This window comes from Pseudophryne corroboree, chromosome 11, assembly GCF_028390025.1.
Source record: "Pseudophryne corroboree isolate aPseCor3 chromosome 11, aPseCor3.hap2, whole genome shotgun sequence".
NCBI lineage: Eukaryota > Metazoa > Chordata > Amphibia > Anura > Myobatrachidae > Pseudophryne > Pseudophryne corroboree.
The window spans coordinates 146298625-146318900 of NC_086454.1; the positions used below are offsets into that span (position 1 = coordinate 146298625).

Below are 20276 nucleotides of genomic sequence, written 5' to 3' on the forward strand. Positions count from 1 at the left end.
CTATGTGTTCCCTCCACTTCCACTCATTCCAAAGGTGATAAAGATTATAAGAACAACAAGGGTTCAGGCGGTACTCTTTGTTCCAGACTGGCAAGGAGGGCCTGGTATCCAGATCTTCAGGAGTTGCTCATAGAAGATCCCTGGCACTTCCTCTACGGGAGGACCTGTTACAACAAGGTCCGTGCGTGTATCAGGACTTACCGCGGCTGCGTTTGACGGCATGGCGGTTGAAAGCCAGATCCTAGCCAGAAAGGGTATTCCCAGTGAAGTCATTCCCACTCTGCTTCAGGCTAGAAAGGAAGTAACGGCAAAGCATTACCACCGTATTTGGAGAAAATATGTGTCTTGGTGTGAATCCAAGAAGGCTCCTACGGAGGAATTTCAGCTGGGGCGTTTGCTCCATTTTTTGCAAGCAGGTGTGGATGCGGGCCGAAAGTTGGGCTCTATTAAAGTACAAATTTCGGCCTTATCTATTTTCTTTCAAAAAGAATTGGCCTCCCTTCCATAAGTTCAGACCTTCGTGAAAGGTGTGCTACACATCCAACCTCCATTTGTGCCCCCAGTGGCACCGTGGGATCTTAATGTGGTATTGCAGTTTCTGCAATCTCATTGGTTTGAACCTTTATGTAAGGTTGAGTTAAAATTCCTTACTTGGAAAGTAGTCATGCTGTTGGCATTGGCATCCACAAGGCGGGTATCTGAGTTGGCGGCTTTGTTTCACAAAAGCCCCTATTTAATCTTCCATGCTGATAGAGCGGAGTTGAGAACTCGTCAGCAATTTCTGCCAATAGTGGTTTCATCATTTCATGTAAACCAGCCAATTGTGGTGCCAGTGGCTACTGACGCCTTGGCGGAGTCAAAGTCTCTCGATGTGGTCAGAGCTTTGAAGATCTATGTCGCCAGGACGGCGCAGCTTAGGAAAACAGAGGCTCTGTTTGTCCTGTGGGCTCCCAACAAGATTGGGGCTCCTGCTTCTAAGCAGACTATTGCGCGCTGGATCTGTAATACGATTCAGCAGGCTCATTCTTCGGCAGGATTGCAGTTACCGAAATCGGTAAAAGCCCATTCTACCAGAAAGGTGGGCTCATCCTGGGCGGCTGCCAGAGGGGTCTCGGCATTACAGCTTTGCCGAGCTGCTACTTGGTCGGGATCAAACACCTTTGCGAAGTTTGAAATGTTAGATACCCTGGCTGAGGAGGACCTCTTGTTTGGTCAGTCGGTGCTGCAGATTCATCCGCACTCTCCCGCCCGTTCTAGAGCTTTGGTACAAACCCCATGGTTCTTAAAGCATCCCCAGCATCCTCTAGGACGTATGAGAAAATAGGATTTTAATACCTACCGGTAAATCCTTTTCTCTTAGTCCGTAGAGGATGCTGGGCGCCCGTCCCTGTGCGGACACCATCTGCAATACTTTGTGGTGTGAGCTGGTATGTATCTCACCCTTAGTTAATAATAAATACTTTTCCTCGAAATGTCCGTCTCCCTGGGCATAGTTCCTATAACTGGAGTCTGGAGGAGGGGCATAGAGGGAGGAGCCAGTTCACACCCAATCAAAGTCTAAAGGGGGGTACTCACGGAGCGATATTCTAAGCAATCTAACTAGATTGCTTAGAATATAAGCCTGATCGTTCCGTGTATAGCCCTTACAGCGATAGCGATGCGCTGCCCCGCGCATCGCTATCGCTGCTGCTAGATTGGCCTTGGCGGTTCGCTCAGCACACATCTCCCCCCCCGCATCGGCCCGTCTATATGGGCCTTTATAGTGTGCCCATGTCACCTGTGGATCCCGTCTGTACCCCATGGTTCTTTAAGCATCTCCAGCATCCTCTACGGACTAAGAGAAAAGGATTTACCGGAAGGTATTAAAATCCAATTTTTTTTCCATTTGTTTCATACTTTACCATCCACGTGGACTACGATTGGTTATAGTAACCTGTGCCGAGGGCAGCAGAGCGAGGCACCTTGCCCGAAGTAGGGACGCAGTACACTAATGGGGCTTGTTTGTGGCAGAAATGTGACAAAGCACTCAAAAAATTTTTTTTTTTAATTGTCTACCTTTTTTGTGTCGACCATTTCCATGTCCACCTTTTGACCCTGTCGACCTAATGCATGTCTGCCATTAGTGGTAGACCTATGGACTGTAGACCTTTTTAGTGTAGGGGTGTGGATTATTAGATCTAAAGAAGGTAAATAGACACAGGTACACACATGGAGCACAAACCCTGAGTAGCAGACGATAGCTTACCATGAACTAGGTCTCCATCATGTGTGTGAAATTATAAGAGAGCCATTTTATATGGGCTACAGTCACTGTTGACGGCTATGATGTCTACATGGTTGAGATGTTGACATAGATCATGTTGACATGTTCCTTGTCAACATGTTCGACATTCTGCACAGAGTGAAGGGTTAGGCTTCGAGACGGGATGATTAGAGTTAAGTGAATGGGGGGAGGGATTAGCATTAGGCTACAGAAGAGTGGGTTAGGGTTTTTTATTGCCAGAACTGCTACATGACATCTGAAAGTCACTATTATCTGACTGCTGGATCCAGAAGGCCGCAGGAGATCCGCGACCAGGTAAGCGAGGTTGCTGCACATTCCAATCATTTCGTCAATGTCAGAATGTTGCATGTTGACAAAATATACCAAACCCTTTTATATAACTACCTGTGTGAAAATATACTGTGGAGCTACATGAACAATAATTATTACTTTAGTATTAAGTCGCCTACCAGCTCTCTCTCTCTCTCTCTCTTGCTTCCATTTTTATAGTGTGTGAGGTCGTGGCACCTCTGGGTTATCATTCTGCGTCTCCTGCATGTCTATGTGTACCCATGATTGAAGCTTGTGGAGGTAGAACAGCCTGGAACCAATTTTTTTTTTTCATGCCACTACTCATAGATCAGGGTTTTTCAGCCGTTTAATGTGCTGAGCTTGGTAAATCATGACCTTCCCACTTGTTTAATGCAGTAAGTGAGGACAGAACTGCATGTACTGGGTTGGGGCAGTGTCATGCGAGGAGCGAAATGGGAGCATTGGAAATCGGACAGATTGTTAGATATCGTCACTGTGTAATCTGCCCCTTACATGTTGTAGACTCCTTTTGTGATCATGTGGACTTCTTTACAGTGTTCAGAATTCCAACTTGTAACTTTCATCTCCACTACCTCTATCTATGTCTGTATGCTTCCCTCATTTAGGCCACCTGTTTTCAGATTCTATTTCTCTCTTGTAGGTTTAAAGAGGTTTCGCAGCGCAGTAAGGAAGATCTCATCAGACAAGGATTTACAGAGTTTACTATTGAAGACTTCCACAATACAGTAAGTTCTGAAAATGATCAGTCTTTTCGTTTGTGGTGTGTAAATATTAAAATATATTGAGATGTTCTAGTTTCCTTTGTTTACTCTGCACAGCTCTGTAGGAGTTATGACCCCTTTTAAACCAGAAATAGATTGCAGCTCATTTCTTGTTATATGATTTGTCTTTTTTTCTTTGCCCTTCCACAGTTCATGGATCTAATCACTCTTGTAGAGAGGGGCCCAGCAGTGTCAGAATTACTAGCTGCATTCAATGAGCAGACTGTTTCAGATTACGTGGTCGTTTACCTGCGTCTGCTGACATCAGGGCATCTGCAGAGAGACGGTGTCTTCTACCAGCACTTTATAGAAGGAGGGAGAAGTGTCAAAGAATTCTGCCAGCAGGTGAGAACAATGCACACCGCGGATCAAAGCTTTTTTTTTTTTTTTTTAAATGTAAATTACTATCATCATTTATTTGTAGCAGCCATTGTTTGCTTTCCGTATCCGTTTATATCTGTATTGTTGTTTTGCTAGGTTCATATAAGAAATGTTCTATTTCAGGGTTTCCCAAACTCTGTTCTTAAAGCACCCTAACAGTCCAGGTTTTGAGGCTACACACACAATGGTATGATCAAACTGACTGAGGAACTAATTAAGTCACCTGTGTTTATGCATGGATATCCTTAAAACCTGGGCTGTTAGAGTGACGTGAGGCAGAGCCATAACTAGACATTTTGGTGACCTGTTTCACAGAAAATTTGGGACCCCTCCCCTTTTTACCAATAAGGATAGTGCGCGCCATAGGCACATGTAAAAAAGAAATAGGGACATGACTTCATTTGTAAGGGACATGGTCACAGAACAGTCCCGATTAACATTACTGCCCTTGCTGCTACACAGGAAAGGACAGATGTATGAAGGATGCAAATGCAGTGAGCTCAGTAAATAATATCATATCGTACATTAGAGGTGACAGTCAGAAGTGATGGCAATATCAGAGATGCAAAATATACAATGTTAATAATTTTGCTTTAACCACAAACTGTAAAGGTTGGGTATGTGTGACCGGCAGTGAGGAGATCGCTGGCCACTATACCGATGCCGGAATCCCGGCTTGAAGATGCCCGGGGGTGCGTAACGAAGCCCCTTGCGGAATAGTCCCTGTTAGTCGGCATGCTGACTGTCGGGACTGTAAGGGGGGCGGGATTTTGGCGTCTGTATTGTGACCGGCGGTATCCTGACTGCCGGTCACGTAACTGCCTCCCACTATAATAGCCCAAATGACTCCTTACCTGCAGTTCTTTGGATGGACTCGCTTTGCCACCTTGATAGACAACATGTCTCATACTTGTGATGTATGGGCTCTCTATGAGCACCAATATCTTCAGCAACTTTCTGAGTAGCCACCCTGGGTGACTGAGCATCTAAAAGGAAGAGAGCAGCTTCTGAGAACACATATCCCTACCCATGCCAATTACTGCCGCTGAGGGGCGGGGGGCTCCAACTTCTCATTTTAAATCCTTGCTGCCAGCAAAGTACGGTGGGAAGATCAGCAATTGCTTTACTGTGGCACGCTCAGGCTGCAAGCCATATGCAAGTTGGCATGGGAACAAGTGTGGCTTAAGAGTCACAGGCTAATTTGGGTTGACAACTGTCATGTATGCGGACCTTACGGTCTGAAGAGGCTAAACTACCTTAAAAGGTACAAAAATTATGTAGTTCAAAAGGGAAGGAAGAAAGAGCAATGTCCAAACCACCCGGCATAACGAGACATCACTGGCTTCTCGTCATGTGACGCTTCCCCACAGCTGTCGCTGCAGTGCTCTCTGGGAGCTGTAGTTTCCTGCCTGGAGAGGGTGGAGCACATGGCCGGGCAGTGCTGCTCACTGTAATATATGCAGAGAAGGAGGCGGGCCCACTGCTACACTACAGCGGGCAGCGCTGCAACTAGCGGTGGTGCATAGTAGAAAGACTATTAAGGGTGGATGCAGCCAGTTCTCTGATCACAGGGCATATGCACTGTGTGATGATCATCGTCCGCACCACCCTAGTTATGACCCAGCAGCAGACAATGATTTTGGATGTGCAGACATTTGTTGATATATGGGGGATCCTACTGCTTGGTCAGTCTCTGCCCACTGGTTCTACTTCATTTAGACAGAACCATCATTGCAAGTTTTTGTGCTGTTTAATGACACAAGAGACCACTTACACAGATGAAAAATGTTAAATTTACATGTGGTGTGTGTGTGTGTCTGTGTTGTTTTTCTTTTTTCTTTAAGTAACTAAATTTCTCATACGTCCTAGAGGATGCTGGGGACACTTCAAGAACCATGGGGTATAGACTGGATCCACAGGAGACATGGGCACTTTAAGACTTTCAAATGGTGTGACCTGGCTCCTCCCTCTATGCCCCTCCTCCAGACTCCAGCGCCCTGGGCAGCATATATACCTCATATATTCTAAGTGGCAACAACGGACTGAGTGCCTGGGCACTGTCCGGACCCCCGCCAGTGTAAATATCAGTGACAAAAAGCGAGATGAAGCGCGCCATTGGGGCGGACCTTCTCCTCACAACCCACAGCAGGGGGGGTGGGGGGGGGGTTGGCAAAAGGGGCATACAAACACACTGTCGTACCCCTGCCAGTGAAATTTAATTATTTAATTAATTATTTACTTTAGAGCGGGACAAGCGCGCCATTTTGGGGACGGGGCTTCTTCCTCACTAAGCCAGCACACTACTCAGCGCCATATGTCCTCAGGAGAAACGCTGGTCTTCCCTTCACTACTGACTAGTATCGGTGCAAAAAGGGGGGGGCGACGTATATGATGTTTATATTGTGTCATGTTATGTTATGTTATTAAAGCGCTGCAGTTCTGTTTTATGATATTTCACAGATTGTGTGTTGCATTGGGGTGTGAGCTGGCTGATCAATTTTGTGTCCCTCTGACAGAGGTCTGTCCCCTATTAGTCCCGGTATGTCTGAGGTGTGGATGATACACGTGGGTGACATATCTGAGGAAGGGAGTTCCTTCAAGGAGGAAACTGTTTGGGGACGCAGAGTCGTATGGTGGTGGCGCTACCGGCACACCAAGAGCCTGCATGGTGAATAATATACGTAGTAGTATGCGTTCTATCAATGAGAGATTAGATAAGGCTGTATCTAATGCTGAATATGTAGAAGATATGTTGTCGGCATTCTGTTCTCCCTTCTGCAGGCGACCTTTCCTGGGTCCCGTAAAGTCCATTTACAAATGTTATGACTATTACTGCCGACATGGCCTCTGAGTCCTGTGTCGACGATAGGGGCGCTCCAGGAAAATAGCTCAAATAAGACACTCTCCACGAGCTTAATGTATTCTTTCCCGGCACTCACCACCTAGGTTAGACAGTACACTGTCCAGGTTGATAAAGAAGGTAATTCTCCCTGCACCTGGCACGACTTTACTAAAAGAGCCGACAGACCGAAAGGTGGAATCTACGTTAAAATTTTATGTTGCAAATGCTACGCTGCTCAGGCCACTATTGCTTGCGCGTGGGTGAGTCGCGCTATGGGAAAGTGGTCAAGAAGCATGTCATCAGATATTGACACGATTGATTAAGAGAAGATACTCCTTAAGGTAGGGAATATCTAAGAAGTTGCCATCTACATGCTGGGAGCAACGTAAGATATTGGACTCTTGAGTTCACAAGCCGCTACCATGGCGGTATCGGCTAGGCGGACGTTGTGATTTCGCCAGTGGAACGCGGATGCAGAGTCCGAGAGACATATGGAGGCTCTCCCATATAACGGGGACGCCTTTCTTGGCGATGGACTGGAGGCGTTAGTCTAGGCGGCTACCGCAGGTAAGTCGACATTTTTTTGCCCCCTGCACCGGCAAAAAAGATCACCCTCATATACAGTCCTTTTGGCCCAGTAAGTACAGCGAGAGGTCTCCCCGTCTTGGCAGGTAGGGGAAGAGACTGAAAGATATCCACAACGGCTTCAGGTTCCCAAGAACAGAAATCTACCCCTACTTCTGCCATGTCTACAGCATGACGCTGGGGCTACCTCGCGGGAGGTCGCTCGGGTGCAGGCACATTTTTTAAAACTGTTCAGCCAAGGTTGGAGTCAATCTGGCCTGGATTCCTGGGTTTTTACAAATAGTGTCCCAGGGGTTCAAACTGAAGTTCAGGCGTTCCCCCATGCCGATTTTTTTTTTTTAATCGATTTTGCCAGCTTTTCTTCCAGAAAGAAAAGTAGTGATTACGGTAATTAAAAAATTATGTCAGGACCAGGGCATAGCCCTGGTGCCTGTGTCACAACAAAGGGAGGGGTTTTATTGAAGCCTCTTGTAGTTCCAAAAACCAGACGCCTCGGTCGGATCGATCCTAAACCCCCCCCCCCCCCCCCCAAAAAAAAAAAAGATTTTTTTTTTTTTGGAAGCTCTACTTAAACCGGTTCAGATTCAGGTTGGAATCACTGGGAGCAGTGATTTCCGGTCTGGAGGAGGGAGATTACAGGGTGTCAGTAGACTTAAAGATACTTACCTGCAGGTTCCCATTTATCCTCCTCACCTGGCTTATCTGAGATTCACGGGTCAGGATTGCCATTACCGATTCCAGAAGTTACCTTTTCGGTCTCTCCACAGCGCCGAGGGTTTTCACCAAGGTGACGGCGGAGATGAGGATCCTCCTGATTCAAGAAGGAGTCAATATAATTCCTTATCTGGACGGTCACCTGATACAGCCGACATCCAGGGAGCGGTTGGTACAAAACATTGCGCTCTACCTGTTCATACTCCATTAACACTGTTACATACAGGAAAGATTATTTTTTTTCTTTCGGGATGGTTCTGGACAGGGAGGTTCAGAGAGTTTCTTCTGATGGAAAAGGCTCTGGAAATACAGAAAATGGTAAAACTAGTTTTGCAAACCATCAAGAGTGTCGATCCATCAGGGCAAATTTAGTGGCGACCTACGAGGCCATACAATTGGCAGGTTCCAGGCCAGGGTGTTCCGGGGGGACCTGTTGGGATTCCCACCTACACATGCACCAATTGATAGTCCTGTCGTCGAATGCCAGGGTTTCACTCCTGTGGTGGCTACACAGCTCGCACCTACTAGAGGGACGCAGGCTCGGGGTTCAGGACTGTGTCCTGGTGACCACGGATGCAAGTCTCCGAGGCTGGGAAGCGGTCACTCTAGGGAAAAGCTTCCAAGAAAGTCTAAAGTCAGGAAGCTTGCTTTCTCATGAATAAGATGGAATTGAGAGCCATCTACAACGGCCTTCAACGAGCGGTACATCTTCTTCAAGATCATCCCGTGTGATTCCAGTTGGACGGAACGAAAAGCAGAGCGAAAATGGCAGAGGTGACGAAGATCTTCCTCTGGGCAGAAAAACATATAAGGTCTCTGTCGGCTATTTTCATTCCGGGAGTAGACAACTGGGAAGCAGACTGCTTTAGCAGACACGATCTCCATCCGGGAGAGGGGACTCTCCACCAAGAAGTTTTCGCAGAGGTGACAAGTCTTTGGGGAGTTCCTCAAGTAGACATGATGACATCTCGTCTCGACGAGAAGCTCCAAACATATTGTTCCAGGTCAAGAGACGCGCGGACAATAGCAGTTGGTGCACTGGTGTCCCAGTGGCTATTCCAGTCGGTGTATGTGTTCTCTCCACTTCCACTGATCCCAAAAGTTCTCGAGATCGAACAATGATTCGGACAAATTTCTTTGGCCCAGACTGACCAAGGAGAGTTGGTGCTCAGATCTTCAGGAGTTGCTCATGAACAGATCCTGGGTTTTCTTCTTCGCGAGGACCTACTACGGTAGGTACCGTGAGTGTACCTAGGCTTACCGCGGCTACGTTTGACGGCATGGCGGTTGAGCACCAGATCCTAGCCCGAAATGGTATTCCTTAGGATGTCATCCCCACTCTTGTTCATACCAGGAATGGAGTAACGTCTGAACATTACCACAGTTTTTTTGGAGAAAATATGTGTCTTGGTGTGAATCCAAGAAGGCTCCAACTGAAGAATTTCGATTAGGGCGTTTCTCCATTTTCTACAGGCAGGAGTAAGGCAGCCTGAAATTGGATCCCATCAGGTTCCAGATTTCAGCATTGGCAATTTTCTTTCTGAAAAAATTGGCTTCTCTTCCGGAAGTTCAGGCTTTCGTGAAAGGCTTGTTGCACATCCAACCTCCATTGTACCTCCAGTGGCACCATGGGTTTTTAATGTGGTGTGGCAGTTCCTTTAATCAAGTTGGTTTAGACATTTGGTTGGCCTTGGCATCTGCAAGGCGGGTGGCTGAGTTAGGGACCTTGTCCCATGCGAGCCCTTATTTGATCTTCTATGAAGATAGAGCTGACTTGAGGACGTCAGCGTTTTCACCCACAGGTGGTTTCTTCTTTCTGCAGTAACCGACCTATTGTGGTGACTGCGGCTACTGACGCCTGCGCTGAGTCACAGTCTCTGAATGTGGTTAGAGCTTTTAAGGTTATGTCGCCTAAAAGGCTCAGATTGGGAAAACAGAGGCTCTGTTTTGTCCTGTGTGCTCCCAACAAGATTGGGTGTCCTGCTCCAAGCAGACCATTGCGCGCTGAATCTATGGTGCGATTCAGCATGCTCCTTCCGCGGCTGGATTGCCGTTACCGAAATTGGTGAATGCCCATTCTACTAGAAAGGTGGGCTCGTCCGGGGCGGTTGACCGGGGAGTCTCGGCAGAGCAGTTAGTTAACAAACAATTTGGCTAAGTTTTACAGTTTTAATACCTTGGCCGTGGTTGACTTCATGTATGGTCATTCGGTGCTGCAGAGTCATCCGCACTCTCCCGCCCGTTCTAGAGCTTTGTATCTGTATCTGGCAACAGCAGACATAGTGCCTGGGCACTGTCCGGACCCCCGCCAGTGTAGAAAGTTTAAAAAATGAGCGGGTCTGAAGCGCGCCAGTACCGGGGCGGGGCTTAGCCCTCACAGCACACAGCCCGGCGCCATTTCTCTTCACATGGCTGCAGAGACGCTGGTCCTTCCTCACACTGCTGTAACAGGGTGGAAAACGGGGGGGGGGGGGGAAGCCACAGCCACAGCTATTTTGGTGCATTATATTAGTTTATAAAAGCGCTGCAGGTCTGGGACATTGTCTGTTAGGTTCAGATCGGAGTTTGGGCGCTGGGGTGTGGGCTGGCTATATCTCCCTCTGTGTCTCTCTGACAGGCTTTACTGTAGGTCTGTCCCCTGTAGGCCCAGTGTATCTGCGTGTGGTGGGTGCACGTGTGTCGGCATGTCTGAGGCGGAGTGCTCTTCCCAGGAGGACACAAAATGCTGTGGGAGTGACCCCGTCGGCACCGTCAACACTGGATTGGGTGAATGTTTTGAGTGCTTTAAATGCAAATGTGGCTCTGATTAATAAAAGATTGGATAAATCTGAGTCTCAGAACCAGGCTTGGAAGAAATCCGTAGAGGATGTGTTTCAAGCCCAGACCCCTTCGGGGTCACAAAAACGTTCATTTGCCCAGCTGGCAGACAAGGATACCGACACGGACACTGACTCAAGTGTCGACTATAGTGATGCCAGATTAGATCCAAAACTGGCAAAGAGCATTCAGTACATGATTGTGGCTATAAAAGATGTATTACATATCACTGAGGACCCTACTGTTCCTGATACTAGGGTCTGCATGTATAAAGGGAAGAAACCTGAGGTAACATTTCCTCCCTCTCATGAACTGAACGCGCTTTGTGAAAAGGTTTAGGAAAATCCTGACAAAAAGTTTCAGATTCCCAAAAGGATTGTAGTGGCGTATCCGTTTCCCTCTGGGGATAGGGAAAAATGGGAGTCACCCCCCATTGTGGACAAAGCTTTATCACGGCTGTCCAAAAAGGTGGCTCTTCCGTCCCCTGACACGGCAGCCCTGAGGGATCCTGCGGATCGTAGGCAGGAAAATACATTGAAATCCATTTATATTTCCACGGGTACGCAGCTCAGACCAGCCATTGCATCGGCGTGGGTGAGTAGTGCTGTCGAAAAATGGGAAGATAACTTGTCATCTGAATGGGATACCCTGGATAGGGATAGCATTCTTCTGACACTAGGTCATATCCGGGACGCTGCAGTCTACCTAAAGGAAGCTGCGAGAGATATTGGCCTCTTGGGATCAAGGGCCAATGCCATGGCAGTCTCAGCTAGGAGAGCATTGTGGATTCATCAATGGAATGCTGATGCTGACTCTAAGAAAGCTATGGAGTCTCTACCGTATAAAGGTGGCGTATTGTTTGGTGAGGGCCTCGCTGAGTTGGTATCTACGGCTACCGCAGGTAAGTCATCATTTTTACCTTATGTGCCTGCACCACAAAAGAAAGTTCACCACTTTCAGATGCAGTCCTTTCGGCCCTATAAATACAGAAAAGGCCGAGGGTCTTCCTTCCTTACGACTAGAGGAAGGGGAAAGGGTAAGCGATCACCGGCCGTGTCCAGTTCCCAGGAGCAGAAGTCCTCCCCGGCTTCTGCCAAGTCCACCGCATGACGCTGGGGCTCCTCTGCGGGAGTCTGCACCGGTGGGGGCACGTCTCAGGCTCTTCAGTCAGTTCTGGGCTCGTTCGGGCCTGGACCCGTGGGTTTTAGAAATAGTGTCCCAAGGGTACAAACTGAAGTTTCAAGACGTCCTCCCCGCCCCCCCCCCCCTCACCGATTTTTCAAATCAGCCTTACCAGCTTCTCTTCCAGAGAGGGAAGTGGTATGCGCCACAGTACAAAAATTGTGTCGAAATCAAGTCATTGTCAGGGTTCCCCCGTCACAACAGGGAGAAGGATTTTATTCGAGCCTGTTCGTGGTCCCGAAGCCGGACGGCTCGGTCAGACCAATCCTGAACTCCAAATCCCTCAATTTCTACCTGAAAAAATTCAAATTCAAGATGGAATCTCTCCGAGCTGTGATCTCCAGTCTGGAAGAGGGGGATTTTATGGTGTCGGTAGACATAAAGGATGCCTACTTACATGATCCCATTTATCCTCCACATCAGGCTTACCTGAGGTTTGCAGTTCAGGATTGTCATTACCAATTTCAGACATTGCCGTTTATCCACGGCTCCGAGGGTTTTCACCAAAGTAATGGCCGAAATGATGGTTCTCCTGCGCAAATGAGGAGTCATAATTATCCCGTACTTGGACGATCTCCTGATAAAAGCGAGATCCAGGGACCAATTGCTGCAGAACATTACGCTCTCCCTGACAATTCTGCAGCAACATGGTTGGCTCCTAAACTTGCCAAAATCACAGTTGGTTCCGACGACACGGCTGTCGTTTTTGGGAATGATTCTGGACACAGAATTACAGAGAATTTTTCTTCCGGTGGAAAAGGCTCTGGAAATTCAGAATCTGGTCAAACAAATTCTGAAACCGGCAAGAGTATCGATCCATCAATGCACTCGGTTGCTGGGGAAGTTGGTGGCGGCCTACGAGGCCATTCAGTTTGGCAGATTCCATGCCAGAGTTTTTCAGTGAGACCTATTGGACAAGTGGTCCGGGTCCCATCTGCACATGCACCGAAGGATAACCCTGTCCTCCAAGACCAGGATCTCTCTCCTGTGGTGGCTACACAGCTCTCACCTCCTAGAGGGACGCAGGTTCGGGGTCCAGGACTGGATCGTAGTGACCACGGATGCGAGTCTCCGAGGCTGGGGAGCAGTCACGCAGGGGGAAAGCTTCCAGGGAAAATGGTCCAGCCAGGAAATATGTCTACACATAAACGTCCTGGAGTTGAGGGCCATTCACAACGGCCTTCTGCAAGTGGTACATCTTCTGCGCAATTGGCCCGTCTTGATTCAGTCGGAAAACATAACAGCAGTGGCGTACATAAACCGCCAGGGCGGAACAAGGAGCAGAGCGGCAATGGCAGAGGCCACAAAGGTGCTCCGTTGGGCGGAAAGACATACAAGCGCTCTCTCCGCGATTTTCATTCCGGGAGTGGACAACTGGGAAACAGACTTCCTCAGCAGACGTGATCTCCATCCAGGAGAGTGGGGTTTCATCGAGAGGTCTTTGCAGAAGTGACAAGTCTTTGGGGAATTCCTCAAATAGACATGATGGCATCTCGCCTCAACAAGAAACTTCAGAGATATTGTTCCAGGTCAAGAGACCCTCAAGCAATAGCAGTGGACGCCCTAGTGACACTGTGGGTGTCACTAGGTCGGGTGGGTGTACGTGTTTCCTCCGCTTCCACTCATTCCAAAAGTGATAAAGATCATAAGAAGAACAAAGGTTCCAGCTATCCTCATTGTTCCAGATTGGCCAAGGAGGGCTTGGTATCCAGATCTTCAGGAATTACTCATAGGAGATCCCTGGCCTCTTCCTCTGAGGGAGGATCTATTACGGCAGGGGCCGTGCGTGTTCCAAGACTTACCGCGACTTTGTTTGACGGCTTGGAGGTTGAACGCCGGATCCTAGCCCGAAAGGGTATTCCCAAGGAAGTCATCCCCACTCTTATTCAGGCCAGGAAAGGAGTAACGTCTAGACATTACCACCGTATTTGGAGAAAATACGTGTCTTGGTGTGAATCCCAGAAAGCTTCTACAGAAGAATTTCAGTTAGGACGTTTACTCCATTTTCTACAAGCCGGTGTGGATGTGGGCCTAAAGTTGGGCTCAATTAAAGTTCAAATTTCGGCTTTATCCGTTTTCTTCCAAAAACAATTGGCCTCCTTTCCAGAAGTTCAGACCTTCATGAAATGCGTATTGCACAACCCCCTGTGGCACCATGGGATCTTAACGTGGTGTTGCAGTTCCTTCAATCTCATTGGTTTGAACCTTTACAGGAGGTAGAGTTGAAATTCCTTACATGGAAAGTGGTCATGCTATTGGCCTTGGCATCCGCAAGGCGGGTGTCTGAATTAGCGGCCTTGTCTCACAAGAGCCCTTATTTGATCTTCCATGAAGATGGAGCAGAATTGAGGACTCGTCCGCAGTTTCTGCCGAAAGTGGTTTCATCGTTCCACTTGAACCAGCCTATTGTGGTGCCAGTGGCTACTGACGCCTTGCTGGATTCAAAGCTTCTTGATGTAGTAAGAGCTTTAAAAATTTATGTCACCAGAACGGCTCCGTTTAGGAAAACAGAGGCTCTGTTTGTCCTGTATGCTCGCAATAAAATTGGGGCTCCTGCTTCCAAGCAGACTATTGCGCGGTGGATCTGTCATACGATTCAGCAGGCTCATTCTACGGCTGGATTGCCGTTACCGAAATCGGTGAGGGCCCATTCTGCCAGAAAGGTAGGCTCATCCTGGGCGGCTGCCCGAGTGGTCTCTGCTTTACAACTTTGCCGAGCGGCTACTTGGTCGGGTTCAAACACCTTTGCGAAGTTCTACAAGTTTGATACCCTGGCTGATGAGGACCTCATGTTTGATCAATCGGTGCTGCAGAGTCAACCGCACTCTCCTGCCCGTTCTAGAGCTTTGGTATAAACCCCATGGTTCTTGAAGTGTCCCCAGCATCCTCTAGGACGTATGAGAAAATAGGATTTTAATACCTACCGGTAAATCCTTTTCTCTTAGTCCATAGAGGACGCTGGGCGCCCGTCCCAGTGCGTACTGTATCTGCAGTTATTAGTTATGGTTACACACATGTTGTGTTACGTTTATAGTCAGCCTGTTGCTGATGTTGTTCATGCCGTTGACTTGCATTGTGTTGAATGCCATGTTGTACGGCGTGCTTGAGGTGTGAGCTTGTATGTATCTCACCTTAGTTTAACAATAAATCCTCTTCCTCGAAATGTCCGTCTCCCTGGGCACAGTTCCTATAACTGGAATCTGGAGGAGGGGCATAGAGGGAGGAGCCAGTTCACACCCCTTTGAAAGTCTTAAAGTGCCCATGTCTCCTGTGGATCCCGTCTATACCCCATGGTTCTTGAAGTGTCCCCAGCATCCTCTACGGACTAAGAGAAAAGGATTTACCGGTAGGTATTAAAATCCTGTTAATTTCATAGTATAACAAATTTTATCTTAAATTTGTCATTTATCAATGTGTCCATCTTTGATGCGTATATTCACATTATTTGGGCATTTGAGACACCAACTTTTCTAAAGTTTCATAAGCTATGCTTTTCCAGGCCTCATTCAGACATTCCTATTAGTTTTTAGTATTTGTTGGAGCAATTACACAAACTTTTCTGTCAAATTCATTCCAACATATCTCAATGGGATTGTGATCAGATGACTGAGGAGAGTGTGTCATAATTTGTAGAACCTTTTAAATAATTTATTCACAGTTTAGATGTGAGCTTGGGGTCGTCATCTTGTTGTATGATGAACCCCTTTCTTTTTTTTTTCTTCTTTTTTTAAGGATTTGTTTATTGGAAGATCACAATACATCAATAATACAGATTTCAACATTCACAATCCAGTACAATAAAAACTCCTATAAAAAAACCTGGAAAGCATGGTACTATCAAATTTCTGTATGTGATCCATTTTATCAGTTTTTAAAGAAATAAAGAAAAAAGAAAAAACAAACGTCTGGATGGTGTAGTTATTGGAGAAAGAAATAAACATAAAAGAGAGAGTAAGAAAAAAGAGTTAGAGGACAGTAGGAGAACAGAGGGTAAGGAAGAAGGAATGAGGGGGGGAGGGCTGGACCCTTGCCAAAAAGAAGTAAAGAATCATACGATCCAGTATATTAAAAAAAACAAAAACCCAAGAGGATAGATATTAAATAGCAAAAGGAGAGCTTGATCCAGTGTAGGGAGATCCACGGAGACCAAATGGCAATTAATTTTTTTGAAGAGTTATTGAGGATACTCGTCATGTACTCCATACGGTACACATACCAAATGCGGGACATTATAGTGTGCAAAGAGGGAGCAGTCAATTGTTTCCAGTCCAATGCGATCTGGCAGGTGACCGCAGAGATCACATGGTGCATCAATTTATTTTGATGTTTGGTTAACGTTGGAATATCTAGTGGTAAAAGGAGATATTTAGGGTAATTTGGAATGGGGGTATGTAATAGGATTGCTATGAAGTTGACGACTTCATTCACAAGCTAGCTATCTTGGGGCAAGACCACCATATATGCATAAATGAGCCTTCTAAGTTACACCCTCTCCAACACCTGTCGGAGGCATCAGGATAGATCTTACTAAGTCTGGAGGGGACATAGTACCACCGATATAATAACTTATAAATGTTCTCTTTAATCGTGACGCATATAGAGCTAGAGGCCGCATTGTCCCAGATCTCTGACCACTCATCCTCAGTGAAAGTAGTGTTAAGATCCGTTTCCCAGGCTTTTTTCGTAGGGAGGTTGTGGGGACGTGGAGCCATCAGAGAGCAATGTATAGAGAAAAGAAATCAGTCCTCTAGTGGAAGAGCGTCTGAGGCATAATGCTTCAAAAGCAGATAGTGACCTGCCAGCGAGTGTATGTTTCGTTGAAGAGTGAAAGTGTCTAATTTGTAAATATTGAAAAAAATGTTTAGTAGGTATGTGGTTATTATGGTGAACTTGAGAGAATTGGGGCAAATTTTTATCTTTAGAAATATCATTAAGGAACAGAATGCCTCTGTGTTTCCATGGAAGAAATGCTGTACTATGCATTCCTGGAGGAAAGGCCGGATTATGGAGGAGTGGAATAACAGGGGGAGGGAGAAGGAGCCAAACTATGTTTTCTATTTGCATAATCCCAGATTGATAAAGAACGAGATACAATCGGATGAGAAACCACACCTTTAGGACGGTTAGGTCTTGAGATCCATAAAAGAGAGGAGATGGAAGAGGGTCCTAGCTCAGCAGCCTCAATTTCAACCCAAACCTTCCCTGCTCCAGCACCGCACCACTGCACACATTGTGCTAACTGTGCAGCGATATAATATTTTCTGAAATCTGGAATACCTAGCCCTCCACCATGAGTGGGGCGCTGAAGCAGTTGTAGGCGTATTCTGGGATGTCTATTTGCCCATATGAAGCGAGAGGACTGAAATCTCAAAAATTTAAATACATAAGCCGGGATAAAAATCGGAAGAGTCTGAAAAAGGTAAAGAAGTCTGGGGAGTATATTCATCTTAACCGAATTTATCCTTCCTATCCAGGAAATTAAGTGAGAAGACCATGAGAGTAAGTCTGATTTTAATCTGGTCTAAAATACGGGGGAAGTTAGCTTGAAACAGTTGGTGATGTCTGTGTGTTAAAAAAATACCTAAATATTTAAGTTTCTTCTTATGCCAATTAAATGGAAAAGAGGCCTCTAGGGTTAGTTTGGTCGGTCCTGGAATATAAAAGTCTAATACTTCAGATTTTTCAGTATTGATTTTATAGCCTGAAAGTTGAGAGTAAAGGCCAATTTCAGATAAAAGGGGATGTAAAGATTGGGTGGGGTTTCCCAGAGATAAGAGAACATCGTCCGTGTATAGGGCAATTTTATGTTCAGTCGGACCAACACGTACACCCATAATGTCAGAATTATCACGTATTCTCGCAGCTAGGGGTTCCATGACCAAGGCGAAAATTAGGGGTGAAAGTGGGCATCCTTGTCTAGTGCCATTGGTAATCTGAAAAGGAGAAAAAGTGAGACGGTTAACAGAAACTGTGGCTGTAGGGTGCTGGTATACGGCTTTGACGCCTTGGGAGAATTTACCGGTAAAGCCCATTCTGTCAAGAACCTGGAAGGCAAAAGGCCAGGAAATGCGGTCAAATGCCTTCTCGGCATCTAGTGCAAGGATCAAAGAGGGTAGTTTCTGCTTATGTATAGAGTGAATTATAGCTATAGCCCCTTCTAGTGTTGTCAGATGCTTGACGACCTGGGATGAAACCTACTTGATCTGGGTGAATTAGGTGAGGAAGATAGGAAGCTAATCGTTTTGCCCAAATCTTTGCATAGATTTTGAGGTCTACGTTAAGCAACGAAATTGGCCTATAATTGACGCATTTCGTGGGATCTTTGTCAGGTTTCGGGATCACCACAATGTTTGCTTGCAGGGAAGCCGGTGCAAAGGAGTACCCATTTAAAATGCTATTGAATAGATGGGTAAGGTGGGGGGTGAGTTCATGTACATAAGTTTTGTAATATTGGGCCGTGAAGCCATCAGGTCCTGGGGCAGCAGAAGACCGCATGGACTTGATGGTAACCGTGACTTCCTCCGGTGATACGTCTGCGTTTAGTGATGTTAGTGGCGTATCAGTAATGGTAGGTAGAGGAGTGTTCAATAAGTATGTCCGTATATTCTCTAAATCAATTGAAGGGGAGGAGGATGTCGGCAAGTTATACAGCAACTTGTAAAAATCTCTAAATTCATCCACCATTTCTGTGGAATCATACGTAGGACCATTTAATTATTTGGTAAAGAGTTTATCAATAGTGGTTAAAGCTTGTTTGTGTCTCAGTTTATTAGCTAGCAAGGAGTCGACCTTATCTGATTTATCGTAAAATCTCTGTCTCAGTTTCTGCAAGATGTTCGCTGCCCGATGAGAAAGTAAAGCGTTCAATTGACCTTTGAGATTGTCGATCTGGGATAGGAGCGGTGCAGTAGGAGATAGTTTATGTTGGGCCAGTAAAGTAGCTATTTGATTTTCCAAAGAAGAGATTTCACATGCTGCTTTTTTCCGCATGACAGAGGTCTTAACCATTATGTGGCCTCGGAGGGTGGCTTTATGAGCCTCCCACACAATTCCAGGGGTGACGTCTGGAGTGCCATTTTCATCAAAATAGTGTTTCAAGGTCATTTTGAGGTCAGTTAAGGTCGAAGGGTGTAGCAATAATGTGTCATCTAGACGCCATTTACGAGTGGGTGGAGGGCCCTGGAGGAGGTCTAATAAAATATACACGCCGGCATGATCAATCCACGTAAAGGGGGATATACCAGCATCCGCAATTAAAGAGGCAGTGGATGATGAACCCCTTTCCAATATTTTGAGTTCCACTTGGTACAGCATGATATACTAAAATACTGTGGTATCGTTTCTTATCCATAGTTGATGTCATCTGAACTAACTTCAACCTTTCCTCCACCAAAACAACCCTAAATCATAACATCACCACCACCATGTTTAACTTTATGACTTATACAACTATCTAACATGCATTCTCTGACCATTCATCAAACATACGGATGTCTCCTGGTTCCGAAAAAAGTTCAAATCTGTACTTGTCTGTCCAAAATACTTTTTTCCACTGATCCAGTGTCCAATACCGGTGGTGTTTGCCCATCAAAGGCGTTTTACTTTATGTACAGACTTCAGCAATGATTTTCTGCAAGCTATGTGACCATTTAGACTACATTACGCAGGCGTCTTTTAGCTGTATCAACTGGTACTGGGGAGTGTCTAATTTTATTGAGTTCTTCTTTGATTGCAGTTGCTGGGAGTCTGTTTCGCTTACTCATTACGATAATATATTTATCTTCCCTTTTTGATGTACACCAGGGTCACCCAGAATGTGTTTAGTCACGTTTGTACCTATTTCGTTGTGTCAAGCTAATTTATACATTACACAAGAACGTGGAATTTTAAATTTCTCTGACGTCCTAGTGGATGCTGGGGACTCTGTAAGGACCATGGGGAATAGACTGCTCCGCAGGAGACTGGGCACATCTAAAGAAAGATTTAGGTCTATCTGGTGTGCACTGGCTCCTCCCCCTATGACCCTCCTCCAAGCCTCAGTTAGATTTTTGTGCCCGGCCGAGCTGGATGCACACTAGGGGCTCTCCTGAGCTCCTAGAAAGAAAGTATAGTTTAGGTTTTTTATTTTACAGTGAGACCTGCTGGCAACAGGCTCACTGCAGCGAGGGACTAAGGGGAGAAGAAGCGAACCTACCTAAGTGGTGGTAGCTTGGGCTTCTTAGGCTACTGGACACCATTAGCTCCAGAGGGATCGCACACAGGACCCGACCTCGTCGTCCGTTCCCGGAGCCGCGCCGCCGTCCCCCTTACAGAGCCAGAAGCAAGAAGGTCCGGAAAATCGGCGGCTGAAGACTTCTGTCTTCTCCAAGGTAGCGCACAGCACTGCAGCTGTGCGCCA

General features: G+C 46.4%; 1 protein-coding gene across 3 annotated transcripts in view; it reads left to right on the forward strand.

Annotated features, from left to right (window-relative positions):
- Positions 1–20276, forward strand: part of OTUB1 (OTU deubiquitinase, ubiquitin aldehyde binding 1) — a 75959-nt gene that overhangs the window by 37674 nt on the left and 18009 nt on the right. For 2 of the 3 annotated variants that reach the window (XM_063944926.1, XM_063944927.1), the window contains 2 exons: positions 3237–3321; positions 3508–3702. In XM_063944926.1, coding sequence (XP_063800996.1) covers positions 3237–3321; positions 3508–3702 — 280 coding nt within the window. Of the gene's footprint in view, positions 1–3236; positions 3322–3507; positions 3703–15610; positions 15733–20276 lie in introns of those variants that run through there. The other variant, XM_063944928.1, reaches the window with a different exon arrangement.